Source organism: Lepisosteus platostomus, chromosome 1 (assembly GCF_059453375.1).
Source record: "Lepisosteus platostomus isolate fLepPlt1 chromosome 1, fLepPlt1.hap1, whole genome shotgun sequence".
NCBI lineage: Eukaryota > Metazoa > Chordata > Actinopteri > Semionotiformes > Lepisosteidae > Lepisosteus > Lepisosteus platostomus.
In genome coordinates, this window is record NC_142611.1 from 73,312,055 (window position 1) to 73,332,398 (window position 20,344).

The window sequence follows — 20,344 nt, forward strand, 5'->3', positions numbered from 1 at the left end:
GCTCAATGACAACTGTACAGACATTCCATGGGAAGTCATCAAGTAAAATGATAATCAATTACCTCTTCCCAGCAATGATTTGTAACTCTGCTGTGTACGCGTAGGAGGAGAGAAGGTTTTGAGTGATGCAGAAACACTTCTAATAAGGAGCCCACAGTCTTCTGATCCTTTAGAAAGTGGGCTGCATGTATACAAGTTCTGTTCTGCACCGTCTTGAAATGTTAGTCATCTGAAAACGTTCCAAGCACTTTCTGTATCACAGTAAATATCACACAGAATTGATTTTAATGGTACATGTGCGGAATATCATTTCCTGGAACATACAGTTTTCTAGGTTAAGACGTCAATGCATGCAAGAAGCCAATTAGCTAAAACGAGTATAATAATACGTGTAATTCACGTTCCAGTTATGGAATGTCTACAGTATGTGTTCGCGGGAACGTTTTTAAAATTTTTGTTTTCTGATCCAGCAAATTTGCATTCGGCTATTCTCAGAGCCACTTGTTTTTACTGTTCTCCGACAGTGTCTGTTTGATTTCAAATAAATTAACGGTAATTTTGTTTACCGATACATCATACAGAGATGCACATGCAAACAATTCAATTTAAATTTCAATTAAATTTTCAATTTCAAGCTTTATATTCCCCTAGGGGAAATTTGTTTTATGGCACAGTCAAACACAACACAATGCACATTATCAAAAGGGAAGAGAATACAGCAGTGTTACAGGAGAAAGAAACAAGAGACAAGAGACAAGCTAGTTACTTTGCATTGTTTAAGAGTGTAATTGCAGTGGGGATGAAAGATTTCCTGAGTCTGTTGGTTTTTGGGGGCACAGAAGCGTCTCCCAGATGGGAGAAGTGTGAATTCGCAATGGCGGGGGCTTTTGGCTTCCTTAGTCACCCCCTGTTTGTGAAGGATGCTTAGTTGATTTGATTATTCCCGATTATTTTGCCACTTATATTGACTAATTTACCCAGCCTATTACAGTTACCGGTACTAATGTTGCCAAACCAGCAAGTGAAGCAGCATGTTAAGACACTTTCAATAAATGATAAAAGTAAAAGTTTTATCTAGAGTACCTTAAAGTAGCTGAGTTTCCTAAGGAAGAAGAGTCTCTGTTGGCCTTTTTTATAGTGTCGCAACATTTGTCCTATTTTAGGTTATTGTCAATGACCAGTCCCAAGTATTTATAGTCATCGACAATTTTAACAGGCTGACCATCAATCATAGTGGGTTGAGGGGGTGTGGTATTTTTCCTAAAAATAAATAACCAGTTCCTTTGTTTTTTAAACTTAACTTTAGGGAGAACTTGTTGCACCAGTTAGTAAAATCATTAAGGATGGGCCCATGATGGTATTCTGTGTCCTTTAATAATTAGAAATTAAGTTTGTAGCATTGATGCATTTAATTTTAGAAAGGAAAGTGGATATCACTTTTTGTTAACATACTGTAGGTGTGATGCATTACTTTTTGTTCTCTTTTTCAGAAATGCCACACAGATGAATGCTACTTTATCGAACGACTCGAGTCGAATAACTACAACACCTATCGGTCGAAGAAGTACCCTGAGTGGTACGTAGCACTGAAAAGGACTGGACAGTTCAAATCTGGATCCAGAACAGGACCAGGACAAAAAGCCATTCTCTTTCTTCCCATGTCAGCAAAGAGTTGATTTCACAGTTTCAGAAAAGAGACTCAAGTCTTTTAAATAGCAAGATACTCAGCAAAATACCTTTGGTATTGAGATATACTTTGGTACTGAGGAGATGTGAAAAGCTGAACAAACAGCGCATCACACACCTGTGATATGACTGTCACTTAACACTCATAGAGGTTGCAGTCAATTTCTTTGTGTATACATACAATAAATTAAATTTCAGATGAAAACACAAAGGCATTTTTAATTAATAAAATGTGAATGATTATATCCTAAAAAACGTATACTCAATCTGCTCTAAAACCAAATATTTTAATATATAAAAGGGATGTTATATTATTTATAAGATTTATATAAACATATGTACACAATATCTGTATACTAAATATGTAAAATTCAGAAAATAGCACCACCACCTTTCATTTGAAACAATGTTATTTGCTAATTCATTTAATTTAAAAGATGTCATTTGCTAAAACCATATTTTTAGCAGAGATATTTTTCATAAATTATTGAACATTGACAGATAGTATAAAACTTCTGTACAAACTTAATTTTTGATGGCCCTCTCTGAGCTCAGTTAATTCATCCAGAATCTTTACTACTGCTTGCTAAAACTAATCAGCATTCAAGAAACGGCAAAATATTATTTCAGTTGATAAATTGCAATTTAATAAAAAAAAAATATTTTTTAAAACACTTCAGCTTATTTGCTAAAAATATTAAAATATTGTTTCAAATATTGGATACCAATACCTTTTTTGGACATATATATTGTAGTCTATCCTACGAATATTTATTTTAAAAATATATGTACAGAAATCAGAAAATCCCTGATTAACATGCCAGTGAGAGTACAGTATTTTGAAACCTAGAATACCTTACTAACAGTAATATCTTAAAGTGTTATTTTATCTTGATGCACTTAGCTTTTATCAGAAAAATACATGTTTTCATATGGCATAGGCAATCGATTGTGGTAAAGCTGGTAATGTAACCCTGTATAGACTGCTGGGAGTTCTTTTACAACAAGATCAATTTGATCAAAGCCTTCCCTATACCCATATAACAAGAGTTTGGCTATCCGGCTTGTAATTGGAGTGGTTTCATTTGTCTTGGCTAGTTCAGCTACATCCATCCATTCGCATTTCAGACACTCCTGATGGCAAAAGTTAATGTCGAATGACAATGGTTTCAGTCGACAGATGATGTACATATCTGAAATACCAAAAGCTCCAGGGTGGTTATGCTGCTGTCTTATACTCAAGAGGGACTTGAATTCAGAACGAATGCCAGTCTCTTCAAAAACTTCCCGGATGGCTGTGATGCCTGTAAAAATATGCAATGGTTTTGTTAATTTATGATCAAGAACAAGCCTGAAAATGGTAATAGCATGAGAATGTTTTTTTTTTTACATTTAAAAGTGATGTTTCTTTCTGATCCTTTTCTTGGAACATCCAAGAGATCTGACTATTGTCATCATGGTCTAATACAGTACCTGTTAGAGGTGTGAAAATCAGAGAAGACGAACATCTGTTTTCTGCCTTTATTGATGTTAATAATGTGTTTTCTGGCTAAATCATTGAAGGTCCTAGGGTTTTATTTTAAGACAAGCGGCTGCTGCTTACTGTAACACACCCACAAGTTTTGCATTTCCTGAGATGAGATCCTTTTCTTCAGCATGCTTAAATGTTTAACAGATTTCCTTAGACTGACTTTGACTAAAAATGAGAGTTGTGCAATACCAGTGATATCCTGAAAAAAAAAAACCCAGCAAAAACACAACACTACAAAAAAAAACAACACTATCTTTGGAACTGTGCTATGATACATACTGCATTAATTGAAAAGATCACCAACTTTCCACTAATTTTAAGATGTTATGTAAGTTTTGCAACAAGAGACTGATTTGACCATCTGAACTTCTGAACACTGTGTTTTTAAATTACTATTACTAATTACTAATTATTAAAATTATCTAAAAATTTGAAATTATTAAACGTGTAAGCATTTTTGTTTCAAATTTCTGTTCTTTTCTTCATTTATAATACTGATGATACTGAAGCAGTTAATTGGCAAAAATTTCACAAGTGGACAAAGTTTCTGTGTTCAAAGATCTCGAGTTTCAGAAGATATACTGTACAGATGTTTAATAAATTTTATCATCGTAGAGACCATGCTTCTTTTTTCACATACAGTAGCCTGTAAGTTAAGTTTTTAGTTATTTGCTCTTTGGAAAGATTCATTAAGTAAAAAGTCTAGCTGCTCTGACACCCCAAGCACATTTTGACAATATTGTTTGGAGAACGTGATTTGTATTTAAAATAAATTGTAAAGTTTAAAGTATTTTTCCTTCATTTTTGAACCACTGATTTGCCATTGTTTATGTACTATAAGTACAATTTAAATAGAACAGACATATAACGGGACTTTTTAAAAATCTGCCTTTTGAAATGGCAATCTCAGTATGGCTAATATTCTCAAATTAAAAGATAATTCTTGTTAATTCTATGAATACATTTTGTGTTTTTAAAATCCTATTTGTAACTTTAAGAGATAACAGCATAATGTAAAGCATAGTTCTATACCTCAAAATAGTTGCTTGATTGCCTTAAATAACAGTCTATGTCCAAAGAAATATGCATGTGTAATTATGATTAGAGAAAGAGCAATGATAATTTTCTAATTAAAACTAAGTGGTCTGAGTGACTGCTGTCCCACAATCCGATCACAGCACTGAAATAAGCTCTGCCTTCAATTGAATAGCGTGTGACCTGATTCTGAAAATAAAAGCACTAATTTCATACCAATTTTCATACTCTTCATAAAATAATATGATACACAAAACAACAAAACATATTATATAACTTTATGAATGACAATGAACCTCTATCCAAATTAATGTGGATATTCTTGTAAATAAGTGTCTCTCTACAACAGGAAACATCATTGAAATTTCTGTTAATTTTGATGGACAAATTTTAAAGCTTTTTGCTCCCTTGAAAATGTGCTCCACATTTAGACCAGCCAAATACAATCCACAGATTATGTTTTATTCAAAATAATTTTGTTTTTTCTTATTCATATTCATGTTATCTTTTGCTAGGTTTGTTCTTTTAAATTTTTGTTACTACTCTCAGACAAATGTGGGAAATATTCTCTCTAGAGCAAACAGCTTTAAAAATTATCCCTTTAAAGGTATACTGTTAAATCTACACTGTTGGATGCCACATCAAAATTTACTCAAGTTTTGAACAGGGTGACAAGAAAGCTGCTTTATAAGAACTGTTAATCAGCAGGATTTGAACCAAGCTTTTTGTTTCTAAAATGTATTATTTTTACTTTTTAAACTGTAAATATAACTACTTAACTGAAAATCAGAACCATTTGGATGATTTTTTATGGTATCTGAATACATTAACATTCATGTGAACTACAACATAATGAAAAGTACAGTGGCATTTTGTAAGAACAAAGTGTAGTATCAGCGCAAATAGCACAAATGTATTGAATATATTTGTTTCTGAATGTCTTTGCTTCATATATAGAATATTAGGTTTTATTTAACTTGATGAAATATACATTAAAATGTCTGTGGACAGACTAAATAACTTACCAATATTTTCCCCTGGATCAGATAGTCCACCAGGGAATTTCCAAGCATTTGCTGTCTGTAAGAAAAATTGCAAAAACAGATTTAAACTGTTTTTTGATTGTGGCATGTACTTTGTTCCAATCCAGAGAATGCTGGAAATGAATGTGTGAATGAGATTCAGCAGAAAGGAATTATTTTGTGTGACTTATATCCTGTACAGATTAAATGTATTAGTTCAATGTGATTCCATGATTTATTTTTTCTTGATTATATCTGAGTGAAGATTATGAAGTTTGATGTTCTACTGATTTTCTTTAATAAATATGGTTCATCTTACTTTATTGGTATTTAAAAATGAAATTGCTGCTAGATAAATTATGATGTAGTTGTCATTTACTTGTTCCTGTTTAAACAATTATGGAAGATGTATTGCTTTTCCTTTACTCGAGCTTTTATATTTTTACATTTATTGTATTTTAACTTTAAGGTGTAGTGTCTTGTCATGTACTGCACTGGTTAAAAATGTCTCTTGTTTGTGTTCAGTTAAATAAACCTCTGCTGTTATTGCATAAATATTAAAAACAAAATGTTTTTTAGAAAGTTCAATTTGTGTCGTGTTATTAATTGAAATTCCTTCCCGTCTGCTGTAATGATTCAGTACTTAAAGAGTGAAGTATTTCCTCTACGTCTTGGCAAAAAATACTAAATTAATTACTGGGATTTGCATTCCTCTTAGCTAGAAATGGGGAATTAATGCTGTGGGGTGTACCTGTGCCTCCAGTTGTGTACTGAAGTTTTCCTCTGTGTATTTTTTGTGCTGAAGGGAAAACTAGAGGTCATAAGTTTGGAATGAAAAAATAAAGCACAGAGGCACTAGGGAGGAAGAAAGTATTGTTTGTGTTCATTCTGATCCCGGAATTGCAAATATCTTTGTCTCCCTACACCGAACCTTCTCTTCTTTGTACAGTAAATGCACTACGGCTTCGAGGAGAAAACTCATTCATAAATATATAGTCTGCCCTATACACCTTCTATTTAACTAGTATTAATTTAAATGAAAAACATTTCAGTTTGTATTTATTTTCTGCAGCTATTTTGTCTCAAACTTAATTGGCATCTTCATGCTTCTATAATTAAATAGACATTATGCAAATGTTCATATGAATTAGTAGCAAAAGAGATATACTACAAGGAGTTTTAATCAACAGTATTTGTCATATATAAAAAGGTATTTAACAAGAAATAATGCTTTTGTAATTAATTTAATTAATTTGTTTCTCATAAGTTATTTTGTTTATAACTGACACAGCAGGATGATCACAAAGGTACGACTAAATGTGAACAGACAAATTCACGTTTATGACTTCGATAGACGCTGTGCTACTATACTCAGTACACTGCAGAATTCAGAGCATTTATTTTTCTTGAAATTCCCTACAGACAGATATCCCCAATAGTTCTGCATTTTTTAAGATACAAAATAATGCTACCTATACTACAGAAATTGTCCTGCTCTAGCAAAGACGAATTTCTGATTAAAACCCCATTTAAATGCTTTAGTCAAAATAATTATAAAATCCAAAATATATATAAACCCATTTTTACAAACCTGTGTTCACCATTCATATGATTTACTGACAAATCAAATCCTGCACAAAATAAAATATACAGTAGGCTATGCTTTCATATACAGTGTATATTTTGCTTATGGAAGGAAAAGGAGTTTGGTTTTAAAAAATAGGAATGAAATAAGAAAAAAAACAACTTAATCAGCAAATCAACCTGGTGAGAAAAACACGCTTTTCATGAAATTAAATGGATTTCATGCTGTAGATTTCCGTAAACAGAGTTTTTTTTAATTGCCTTTTGGTATTTAATTAGTTTTGTTTTTTAATGGGGACATTATTCTGAAATGTCAGTAGAGTTCATTTTGGAGACCATAAACTTAAACTGCTCTGTCTGACTTCAGCCTGTCTGCCAAAGCATGTTTATGACTGCGAGCCAGACTATGCTCAGGGCCTCTTTCCAGTGAAGTACAGAGTTCAGCATCAGAAACACTCAGTAAGAAACTCAACTAATTTTTCCTTCTGGCTTCCTAACAAGCAGAGACCTTCTCACCCAAACGACAGCTCTCCTTCATGTCAGGGAGAAAAAACAAACAAAACTCCACTTCCCTTTACCCAAGTCATTTACCACATGCTATGAAGAGAGCATGCCTGGAGGTGCTCTGTTGTAGAGCAGATGTGTGCTTGCCATTTTTTCCTAAATCATCTCAATTCATACTAAAACGCAGCCCAAAAACGGATAAAGGGAGGGCCTCATTGCCCTGAAAGATGATGCTAGCGAGAACTGAAAACAGAATTATTTCATGTCTCATGACAAACAATAAAATATTGTCTTATATAATTAATTCATATTTTACCATTAGCTCATAGGGAGCAGATGATAGTAATGGCAACTGCTAATAATTCTACTAACAAAGCTTATATGTATACAGTGCGGAGATGTCTTATTTGTGCTATGGTTTCATTTACCATTGGTAAAATTGTTTGAAATTTAAGTCATACTAATTTTCTTCAAAAAATGCACCCCTCTTTGGAAAATATGTATAACAGATCGGGGGAAAAAAACAGTTTATTTCTTTAAAAGTTTGCCAATAATCAAGTTTCCAGATATCATCTCAATACACATATTAATATGGCAAATAATCATTGACGGTAGGTAAGGTGGGTAAGGCAATTTAATTTGAGTCACACACAAATGGCTCATTGGGCCAGAGCAATCAGACAGCTTGTGACATCCCCTCTGGATGAAAAGCCTGTTTATTGGTCCTCCCAGCAATGGAGCAGATAGGATAAAGTACCTCACTCAAAGTACAACAGCTGTGTCTGCAGAAGGGACTTGAACCCACAACCCACTAGAAATGAGTCCAAAAACTATCCCATTATGTGACGTGCCCCCATTTAAAATAAGAAAAATAATAACAAAATCCAGAACACAACAAGAAGAACTCTGGCCTTAATTCCACAGAATTAACTAATTAACCTCTTTCTATGTAAAACTGGAGTATTCTAGCCTTTTTAAAGCAATTTAATTGCAAATTGCTACAGTAAATGCAATTCCAGTGATACTACTGTTAATTCCTCTTTAGTTAGTGTAACAGTGTCCTCCAAAGCGGTTGGGACAGCAGTCATGTCTGCAGCAGGGACTTAAACTCACAGCCCACCAGGGTTACCATGTAATCCATAATAACACATGCGTTATCACACAGACTGTGACTGTGTCCCTAACTGTGTTAAAATCCATCTCAGAACTGGATTCTGCAAACACTGCCTCAGAGACGTAAAAAAATGTTTCCAATCATGAGGGGGAAATTATTGAAACTGGCTCCAGGAAAACATAGCTTAAATAAACTTAGTTAATGACAACCATTTTTAGAAGCAGGATGTGCAACAACGGAAGCTATTCACCTTTCATATAGTCTCAGAAGAGTTCAATATGGCCTTTTCCTGCATCACATTAGTGCAGGTATAAGTCTCTACATAAACACACCATAGCGTGCTGGTTTAGAATTACACAGAACTAAAGCCAATAGTTAGGTACTGTATGTGCAGACATTTGGCATTTAAAGTTCTGAACCAACTGCATGAGCGCTTTTTATCAACCAAATGAAACTGAAAATCACTGTTAAAATCTTGTGATCTCTTCTTCCTGAGACAATTTACTCTTGAATCTGATTTTAATATAAAATTATTATAATTCTAGTTCAAGATATACAGTAGTGTCAAACTCTCAGTCAGAACTTACGTAAAAATGTTTCAGCAATTAAAGTTTTGAGTTCTGCTGTCTTCTTTAATATTTTATTTGAATATGTAACAGATCCACGTCACGTTTTCATTAATTAGTTTTCTCGTGTTTTACATCTATTTAAAAGCAACCATGTATTTACTATCCACTGCATTCATTGACAGGTGGCACAGTGGTTCACATTATTGCCTCGCAATGCTGAGACGCTGGGTTCAATTCCAGATCTGTGGTGCTACGTGTGTGGAGTTCAAAATCACTAGTGCTCCAAAACTGATCAAAAAACGTCCTTACTGATAAAGAAAAACGTCCTTGATGATCATATATAAGGAGAAGACATACCTTATTTTTGTCTTGAACAACAAGAACTTTACCATTTGTTTCATCGAGGACAGCGCCTAGGGATGACAGAAAATTGGGTTACTCTAAAAATCTCAGTGTTTGAAAAAATGAGAAGGAACATAGATGAGAAAAATTTAAGCACAAACCCTCAAATACTAAGGTACAGTATGTCTCTGCCAGGCACGTGAGAAGGAGACACTGAATAAAAAACATATCTTAATTTTGGAACAAGTTAAAGGTTTATTCCGTGCTGAAAAGAGAAGAGAGGAAACACAACATTTCGGCTGTGGAGCACACCCAAAGAAGGCTCCGCAGCGAAACGTTTTTCCTTTGCAGCCTACGCATGCTGACGCAGATACCTACTTGAACATTTCTGAATTTTGTCATTTCATCCTCCTTTAAAACAAACAAAACACACAAAGCATCAATTCATTCATGCCTAAAAATTGACATATTCATTCCTTTGGACCACCTTCCTGTTTGGTGTTATTTTCGATCCCTTCATAAAAACAATAAAAAATATTGAATATGAAAAAACGCTGCTCATTGATGTCGATGTTTGCAACAACTTTCAAACTGAGAACAGGTCTTAAAAAATGTTTAAACCAGAATATTACTTTTAAAGAGACTTTGACTTGTTGCATGGAGATTAGAAAAACACACTGTGCAAAATTCAACAACTATAACGAAACACATTGCTTTGTATGATTTGGCTTAGAATGTATGATTGAGTGAGTCAGCAGCAATTCCTTAAATTATTACAATTTTTATCCCACAGAAGGCTAATGTATTTCATTGACTGCCATAATCTTCTGGTATGTATTGATTATGGCAGTCAATGGGTAACATGTTGTGACTAAGATGCCGAGCTATGCAGTCCTACTGACTTATGAATGCAACAGAATCTTTTTCCATCTGCAGTCCCTTAACTGCCCTCCTACACAGGCAACTCCTACTCACATACTGGGAGGGATGTTTTATCCCAAGAGCAGTTTGGCCTTCCGTGTGGAAATTGATGTCATTAAAGTTGTGAGCACATCACAGTCTAAGTGCGTATCACACTCCTAAGTTATCATTATGTGGAGTGAGTAGGAAAACTCGTTTCCTAAAGTAAACCACAGTTTGAGAGCTACAGTATGAGGTAACAAACCAAATAAAACAGGGCGGAGAAATCTAATTTGTTTGATCTCTGGCTGCAGCTGAAAATGCAATGGTGAAAGCTAAAACTTCCAGCTCGAGTCACATTTGACCAATGGCAGTTTTTTTTTTTTAATTGTGCACAGTTCAGAGGAGGGAACAAAAGAAATACTTTTACTGCAATTGTAGAATCGTCATTTTAAAAGAACTGCATAAAGATTAATCAAAAATGTTTCTATAAAAGTTAAAATGAAGTTACACTTCATAAAAGTGGATCTGAGAATGGGATAGGGTTAGGTTATCTTAATGGTCTGTTTAATGGGCTTTCAGACTAATAAGTGGTGAAAATAAATCCTAATTCACTGGCATACAAAAGCTTAGTTTTACAATTCCAGTGTTGGAATTGCCAGTTGTGTGTTTTTCCGGGCTCGGCTCATAGCTACAAGCACACCCCTCGACCCTGCCCACCTTCCTGTCACTCGTTTTTGAACGCGTCACAGGCACCACAGCCCCATACCGGATGTTCAGCGCTGACTGGCGCAGGGGTCGCTGTGTTTGAAGACAGCCGAGAAATCCCTGGCCCGCTATTCGACTGCAACCCACTCTAATGCTTCTCAATTAATAAATTATACTTAACACACTCTTAGAATTTACTGGATTTCAGAGGTATTAGCATGTGCCTGTTGTGTTGTCAAAGACCAAACTCTATACCCCACTAATTCTGCAGAATCCATTTATTTACATTTATGATTAAAGACAGAATAATATGCAGAAACCATGATAGTTGTTGGCAGAAGCTCAACTAGAAGCTCAATCACAGTGCTTGTTGAATCCTACAATCCTGTTGTCACTAATCAGAGCCTTGCTGCTGCACATTAATTCAATTCAGTTCAGTTCAGATCAATCTAATCCAATTTATTTATTTGTCATTATACTAACACAGCTGCTCAGTATAATGAAAAGTGTTTCTCATTAGTCTCTCAGGTGCAGTATCTATCATCTCCTGGCGAATCCGAGTCACAGCCACCTGTCTATTCCAGGGCAGACACAGATAGACAGGGCCACATTTCTCTAAAGACAATTATCCTACAAGTATGTCTTTTAAAAATAAAAGATTAATAAAATATCTGCTTACACTCTGTCCTTGTCATATGTGAATATATGCTCACATCTGAAGAAGGCTCCACGGCCAAAACGTTGTGTTTTCTTTCTTCTCTTCTCAGCATGGAATAAACCTATTACTCGTTCATATGTGAATATAGGATGCTTAAAGTATTGTATACGTTCAAATAACATATACTGTACATAACCTCTAAATACTGTATAACCTATCAATAACCCTGCTGTCTACTTTAAAAACAAGCCTATTATACATTCTGTTAGCATGAAGTTGTCAGATTTTTTAGCAAATGTGTGACATAAGGTTATTTTATATTTAGTTCAGTGAGCAGAACTGCAAACTTGTTAGAAGTCCATTTTGCACTGATATTACAAAAACACTTGTCCTGCAGAGAAATAACAATGCATGGAATATATTACCAAATAATTGTAATATCATTGGCTTAATATACTATTATGTCATCTTGTGGAGGTTGACATGAAGAGATCTTCCAAAACTAACTCTGATGTGGCAGTGGAAACTCTTATTATACATTAACTTTTTTAGCATATAGAACAATTATGAGATCTAATAATGGAGTTACTATAATTTCTTCTTTAAAAGCTCTAAACAATGCATTACAGGCTGCTTGTAAGGAACTTTGAATTGTTCACACCTAAAATGGAAGTACTGTACTGTATAATTAATAACTTTTTATCTGCACCTAAATAAATGTTTGTACAGGGTATAATAATTGCTTCAAATTCAAAACTTGTTTTCAGAAGTACAAAGTGCAATGCTAATGCATAGAATTGTGCTCTGTTATCTCTTAAAAATGTATGTTAGATGTTCAAACAATTGTTTTTATAATTGTTAATTATTTAATAAAAAGTAAATAATTGCTCTGCGGCCGAGAGTATTGTACATTATTTGAAATTTCAGCTTGAAACTATAATGCAACACAAAAGCTCTAATGATCAAAATGTGGTTTCTTAGTAAAATGTCAACAATACATAATACCAAATCCAATACTTTCCACAATTCTACACTTAAAGGCTCTTTCGTTTCCCAAATTATTTTTACACATTACTTTGGAATTTAACCACAACAGTAAATCCAAATCTGAGCTTTGGTTCCTTTTATATAATGCCAGATTTATTCATCAGCTCAGTTCAGAATTATTCATTAGTCCAGATAAGAACCTCAGTAATGTTTTTATTCTCCTTCAGCCCAGTGTATTTCCAGGAATTCGTATCTGGCAGTCCTTGATACTGTCTGTTTCAGCTAGCAATGGGAGGAACAGAACACATTTTGAGTCTTAATTTATAAACAATAAAACAAAATATCACAGAGCACAGCCTGTTGCAAGGTGAACTGAAGTTCAGGTAATGGGTTTATTTTTTCGACATAGCAGCACAGGCAAATTATTGAGCTGAATACAACTTGACTGAGAAGTCCAGTGAATCTGAAATTTTTGTTATATAGAATCATACAGATTAGGCTACACGCTGAAGACTATAAAATATCATGCCCAATTTTAAAGTAACAAAACTATCATATTTTTTAGGAAATGCTACAATAAAACTGAGTTCAGAATTTTTGGAGGTATTGTATACGCTTTTATTAGAAAAATATTTTAAGCGTACTTCAATGTTTTGTCAAAAACTTGAATAAAAGACTTACTGTATCTGTCCCTTTTCTACCTCCTGAAGCTTGTCTGTTGTGACAATATAAGATATAGTGAGCCCACATTGGGAAATACAATTTAAAATTGATGTGTGAATTTGTTTCACTAAAAGGAGATATGCTTGATGTACAGCACAGCTGTATAGAAAGTTTTCTACAAGAAGGTGGATGATGCAAGAGAGCATAACCTTGCTGGAAACTGTTAAAGAATGTTTCCAGAAACGCTCACGGCCCCAAGAAAGGTTTCATTTTTCCTGATGCACAACACACAACCACAGGAGGACATCCTCATGTAACATCACAGCAAACCACATAAGCAATGGTACATTAAGATCCAGAGTGATAACTGCTGTTATAAAACGGTCATCAAAACATGTTCTAACATGCCCATTTAAACCTCTCTATTTGACGCATAAAAAGCCTGCCCTCTGCTGGTGATCCTTCAACAAAGGAAAAGAAAATATCAACTGTAAACTCAAAATACACTCGTATGAACTCAAAGCTGTATTCAGCAATACAGGCACATTTTAAAGGTAAGAGCATTCCCCTTGAAACAGAGAACATGTAGACTTTAGTATTGTGTCTGCTGTAGGATGCAATGTTGCACATCTGTATAACATAATGAAAAAATGCAAAAAATCTGAATACAAAGTAATAAGAATAAAACAAAGGTTACAAACAAGAGCTGGCCATTTGGCTTCTATCTCATTTTGGTGTTAGTATCGAACTGATCTTGGGAGTTCAACTTCCTTGAACAAAGCCAAAGTTTTAGCTTCAACATGGCTCGGCGTCTTTTTCCTTGACACCTGGTTTTGGTTCTAAATGCACTTCCTCAAAATTCACATTTGTATCATTTGTATTTCACAGCTGATTCTGAAGAAGTCCATTAGGTTGACTCTGTCAAAGCCTTTGAAGCTTCTGAACACTTGGATTAGTTCAACACTAAAAGATTAAAATTCAGGTCTTTAGCCTGTCAAAGCAGGACATTCTTTTAAGCCTATGAACGTATCTGGTAGCCATTCTCTGGACAATATCCTTCTTACAACATGGAGATCAAATCTATACACAGTACTAAGGTCTTAGTAGTGCATCTTAATAATGCATTACACTAGAACATGTTTAATGTAATGCACCTTTATTACATTTGAATGTTATAATTAAGAGATGTAATACGTAATAAGATAATGTTATAAGAGGTTCAAATAGTTTTAAAAATAAGATAAGCTGTATAATTAATAATAACTTTTTATCTGCATCTAAATAAATGTTTGTACAGGGTATAATAATTGCTTCAAATTCAAAACTTATTTTCAGAAGTACAAAGTGCAATGCTAATGCATAGAATTGTGCTCTGTTATCTCTTAAAAATGTATAAATAACATTATCAAGTTTTTTATACTTACAGTACATATAACACTTGTCTACATTAAATGCCGTGTACCAGATTTTTTAAAGTTACCATCCACAACAAACTTGACTTGCTTACTAACTATACCAGAATCTAGGTCACTGATGTAAAAAAAGAAGACGAGTGATCCTAACACAGATCCCTGTTGTACACCACTAATTACATCACCCCTAATTTTTACCCTCAGCTTTCTTTCCATTAGCTACTTCTCAGTCCAAAACATGCATCACCTGGAATGCCTATCACATCCGGTTTTAATTAAGGCTATCTATTTTAGAACTTTATCAAAAGCCTTGTGAAAACCTAAACAAACAATATCATGTACTTTGCATACATTGCTGCTATTTCTTGTTTTAAAGAACTAGCATGTCTAACAATTTTCCAGCAGTTATACTACCCTGCAACTCACAACTGGTAACCCACTGAAACTCAGCAGGTGGGAGCCTGGTCAGTACCTGGATGGGAGACCTCCTGGGAAAAACTATGGTTGCTGCTGGAAGAGATGTTAGTGGGGCCAGTAGGGGGCACTCACCCTGTGGTCTGTGTGGATCTTAATGCCCCAGTATAATGACAGGGACACTATACTGTAAAACAAAAGGTGCCACCCTTGAATGAGACGTAAAACTGAGGTCCTGACTCTCTGTGGTCATAAAAAATTCCAGGGTGTTTCCTCAAAAAGAGTAGTAGTGATACCCGAGTGTCCTGGCCAGATTTAAGCCTTGCCTCCTAATAATCCCCATCTATGAATTGACTTCATTTCTTTCTTCTCTTCCCCACTTATAGCTGATGTGAGGTAAGCAGACTGGTGCTCTATGGCTGCCGTCACATCATCCAGGTGAATGTTACACTTTGTTTTGAATATCCCTTATGAATCATATTGTCTACAGAAAACGGGCAACTCTGAGTAGTTTAGTTTTAATTATCATTTCCATAAGCCTACTGGCAATAGAAGCAAGGCTTACAATATAGGTCTCTAATTACTTTGTTTGGTTTTGTTGCCCTTGTGAGGATTGGTACAATGTTAGGAATGTTCCAGGCGGTGGGTATTATCCTAGGATTGAATAACACTTGGAAGATCCTATAACATATCCTGTTTGCTTAAGTACAATTGGTAGAATATCATCAGGTACTGGCGATTTGTTTATAATATTCTAATATTTGCGTGACACAATATCATTCTAATATAAAACTTTATCTTGAAGCATAGTGAGGTATGTTGTTTATTCTTCCTTGGCAAACATCTAGGTGAAATATTTATTTAGTATGTTATCCATTTTAATATAATTGTATTATCACCGAGACATTATATGTCTTCTTTTACTGTCTATTTGGTGTTGTAATACTTAAATACTTTGTGCTTTAAGCTGAATATTCTTAAAATTATGCCATTTAGTCTCTCTACTGGTTCAATATCAATAATTCCCCAGTCTACACCTGCCAAAGTGTCTCATTTCTTCAATTCCTACTTTCCTGAAATCATAAACCTTGGTTAGTCTTAGACTCTCCCTGCACAGTTTCAAAGTATACTGCAAAAAGTATTTTGAGATCTTAATAATAATCTTCAGGCTAAGGAGGTAATTTTATTTTATTTTTGAAAAGAGCAGAGAAATACTTTCGCCTTAACTTCAAAAACCTTCAGCACAGCAAGGCAGACTCAACTGTCAAAGTAGATACTGTGTGGTATACAATATAACTCTTTAGGTTATGGCTTTGTTAGACTCTTTTTTACGTTTCACTACCCAGTTAATGAATACCAACATTCTAAATCACTAAGCACAGGTCAGAATCACATGAACAAGGGGACTTTCCTACAGTATATTTAATTAAAAACACTAAGAAAGTCTGTTTAGTGAACATTTCATAATATACATTCAAAAGGCACAAATAACATGTTACTCTAATTTCCTGAGCAAGGGAGTCGGTGCAAAAGCTGATGGATTACATGATTAGCAGCTTTGAAGAACTGCAGTATACAAGGGCTTAAGTTGGAGATTTGCAGACAGAATGGTTGCATACTGTGGGAAATACAAGTGTGGATATAAGGTGGCAGGAAACGAGACAATATGGCACAGGCAGTCCAACATTAAATGCGAATTCAGTGGAATAAGAGGACAATTAACACAAGCTCCTTGGCCTCTTGATTTCATTAAGTGAAATCTAGAAGAACAAATCTTAACTTTAAATGATTGGACAGCTGTATACTCTATCTTGCCGTGAGAGGGAAAGCTGAAGAAAACTCAGAAGGCAGAAGGAAGCAGTGAAATCTAGAAAATATTCAATTTTATGTACGTTTATGCATAAAAATATGCCATATCTGGAAAGCAAGAACAACAGTTCAAAATGTCAAATTTTACTTGAGTTCTTTTTGTTAAAAAAGTAGGGAATCGTTCTAAGTTAGAATGAAGACCAATTGGTAACTCCAATCCATGTGGTTTTCTTTTGTGTGAGGTTAAATTAATATTTTTGAGCAGGTAGCTGCATCAGCATGCATAGGCTGCAAAGGAACAAGTAAAAGTTTATTCCACGCTGAAAGGAAAACAAAAGAGACACAATGTTTCAGCTGTGGAGGCTTCCTGAAGACTCCACAGCCAAATCACTGTGTCTAGTTTATTTTCCTTTCAGCAAGGATTAAACCTTTACCTGTTTCTAAATCAATAACTTCTTTATATACCTCAGCCATTAAAATATATAGGACGTCTTTCTAACATATCTAGCTGATAGTTCACACTTATGTTTCACGGGTCAAGGCTCAGGGATTTGTTGCCAATTTGCCTTTCATTCCTCATCCAATGTTATCCACTGGAATATATTTTCGAAACACCTAGTTAACTTGGCACCGCAAGACGGGATTTAAGCTTTAAGACGGAAGAGCTCGTCCAGCTGTTTGGAGCGATCTGTATCGTATGGTACCTGCTACGCCGACCTGGTGTGTGGCATACCCTGGAAGCCTGCTGGTTCCCTGTCCCAGCCACAGCGTGAGTGTGGAGCTGTCCTTCTCTGCGTGGTGGAAAGCGAAGCCCTGGGAGGCAGCCACAGTCACAAACCGGCTCTGGAAAATGGGAACATGAAGCCACACCGCCACTTTGCCTTCAGCCCTCCACTGACTGAGAGAATCTGAAATAAAATAGGAAGCATCTCTGATGAACACTGAATGCTTACATGGGAATCGTAAGCTATATAACTTTAGCTTTTCCATGAAATTCAGCTGTGAAAACAACCCGTCTTGGAAGGTAATTGGTACAAATGAAGTTTGTGCAGAAATCAGAAATCAGTCACTGCAACTATGTGAAACAGCATTCTTTTACAGAAAAAAATTATGATGTATCAAATCACCCCTTCTCACATTTTGCTATAGGTAAAACAAACCATTGGATCTTAATTAATAACTTTCCAGTTCTATATCCAGTGTCATAAACACTTGCAGCAGCTCACTAAAATCAAAACATAATCTTCTTTAAGATAGGTACACTTCTACTTCATTTATTATTTTTTATTATTTTTGGTTACTTGAGGGGTAGCCCAGCACCTCCAGTCAATGTCCTGAACTTTGTGGATTCTATCTAGTTACTTAAAGCAAGCCTGGTACCAATGTATGTATTCAGAACGTCAATTACTTATAAATTAAAATAGATAATGGCACAATGTGGTATCTACTGAAACAGCGATAAAAGGAACATGAGATGGGAGTACTGAGTACTTGGAGAGGAGAATGCAGAGGTAGGGGTAGCAGCCCCAGCACCCTGCCTAAATTCCTAAAAACCTGAAGTTTCCTCTTAATTTACTTGGTGAATTTATTTCACACTAAATGTTCCCTGGAGTGGGAATGCTGGTGCATTATAGCTCAAAAGCCTTATCTAGGTGTGGGATGCACTGCACTTGTGGATGAAGTGGGTCCACTCCAATAGCAACCTAGGATATAATCCACTACAAAAGCGCAATTATTAATTATTATGTGGAATTATTAATTCCTGATTAATTACAAAACACACAATTATCTGCAGAACATTTGATTTTATTGGCCATCTTGGTAGATGCTCATTCAACACGAGATATTAATCAAAATAAAATAACGCTACAATGAAAATTGGTGAACCAGATGCTTCACATACAAACTGCATTTCCACAGTACGTTCCGTATCTATTTATCATAGTCTAAACTGCCAGCTATTTCACTAAATATGGTCATACTACTCTGTATTGTTCATGACACAAGCACAGGTTGAACCAAGTACAGCATTGCTTTTCATACTTTATTGCCCCCTAAAATGCAAAAGTACAGATAATGAGAAGGAAACCAAATTGTGGGCACTGATTCAAATATGTGTTTGATGGCTTTGAATTTGAAAAGTAACATCAAATCACAAAAGAGACTGCAAATGAGAGCAGACCATCCAGTCTACTGAGTGTGCAGGTGTTCTAGTACCTAATTGATATGAGGACCATATGGGCTTGTTCCACACAACATTGTGTAAATAGGTGATCATTCTCTCAGTTTTAAATAACTTTCCCTTTCTTTAGCTTTTGGCTTTTCAGAGCCTTTTCTTTTGACCCTGGTAACTACCTGGTTGCTCTACTTATGACTAATCCACAGTTGCAATATCTTTTCTGTAGCAAGATTGAAGAAAACTGTACACAATATTCTAAATGAGGTCTTACTATTGCATTATACAACTTTAACATAACAACCCTTAATTTAAAGTTTACACTTTTAGCTCAGACCCCTGTGTTACTACAATGAATAAATCACCCCAGTCTGAGATTTCCCCCTTATCCGATCACTCTGGTAACCAGACATAAAGGATGTGGGATCAAATCCAGGATTGGATACTGCTGTTGTATCCTTGAACGTCTGATAAAAACACATGTAGTATGTAAGCTCTCTTTCAGTAGTATAAACGTGTAAAAAAATTCGATAGTTCAGAGTAGCTAAAACACTGCAGTCAGCATTTTTAATTGCTTTTGTATACAAACTACGAGTTTGTAACTATTATTATTATTATTATTATTATTATTATTATTATTATTATTATTATTCATAATAATATAATATAAGTCTACTTGCCTCGCAACATTCTCTGAAAAGCATCCTCACTAAGGTCAGATGGAAAATCATGTTCGTTGAGATGTACCGTGACTCCTCCGAATTTATCTGATTTCCCAGTTATTAGACTGTTCTTTGTTGTTGCTGTTACTTGTTCATTTTGCTGCTGACAGTGTTTCCCCGTACGCGAGCAAAATGCTTTGAGCCCTCTGCGTCGGCTGAGGACAATAGGTGTACAAAAACAGGACCTTGCCGCAATCGCATATGTTGCGACACGCAACATTTTAAATGTAAGAGCTGCCTTTCTTTAATAACAGTAATAAAAAACAACTAGAACTTAGCTTCCCTGAATGGCTCTCGAGCACTAAAACAGCAGTTAAGTTTTGCATAAAAAGAGACTGTCAAAGTTACATAAAATACCGTTGTATGTGTTTTAGCAGTTTTTCAACATTGACATTTATTGAATTAAAAGGCTTTTTTCACTCTGAATAGTAATACATATTTTATTAATTATTTAGAAAGATATTTTGTTAATTATGTGATATTTTGAAATCCAAGAGTCTTAATACAT

At 34.9% G+C, this 20,344-nt stretch overlaps 2 protein-coding genes across 2 annotated transcripts in view; one reads left to right on the forward strand and one right to left on the reverse strand.

Moving 5' to 3' along the window:
• The window catches only part of fgf2 (fibroblast growth factor 2), a 25,320-nt gene extending 19,458 nt beyond the window's left edge, over positions 1 to 5,862 (forward strand). Inside the window, exon 3 of the mRNA XM_088637400.1 lies at positions 1,491 to 5,862. Coding sequence (XP_088493526.1) covers positions 1,491 to 1,676 — 186 coding nt within the window. The 3' untranslated portion in view covers positions 1,677 to 5,862. The remainder of the gene's footprint in view (positions 1 to 1,490) is intronic.
• nudt6 (nudix (nucleoside diphosphate linked moiety X)-type motif 6) lies at positions 2,308 to 20,189 on the reverse strand. Its single transcript, XM_088637388.1, has 5 exons — positions 19,795 to 20,189; positions 17,643 to 17,846; positions 9,403 to 9,458; positions 5,278 to 5,332; positions 2,308 to 2,990 (listed from the first exon to the last, which is right to left on the reverse strand). The coding sequence occupies exons 1-5, from the start codon at positions 20,054 to 20,056 to the stop codon at positions 2,587 to 2,589; spliced, it is 981 nt and encodes a 326-aa protein (XP_088493514.1). The 5' UTR covers positions 20,057 to 20,189; the 3' UTR covers positions 2,308 to 2,586.
• Between the last annotated feature and the right edge of the window lie 155 nt (positions 20,190 to 20,344).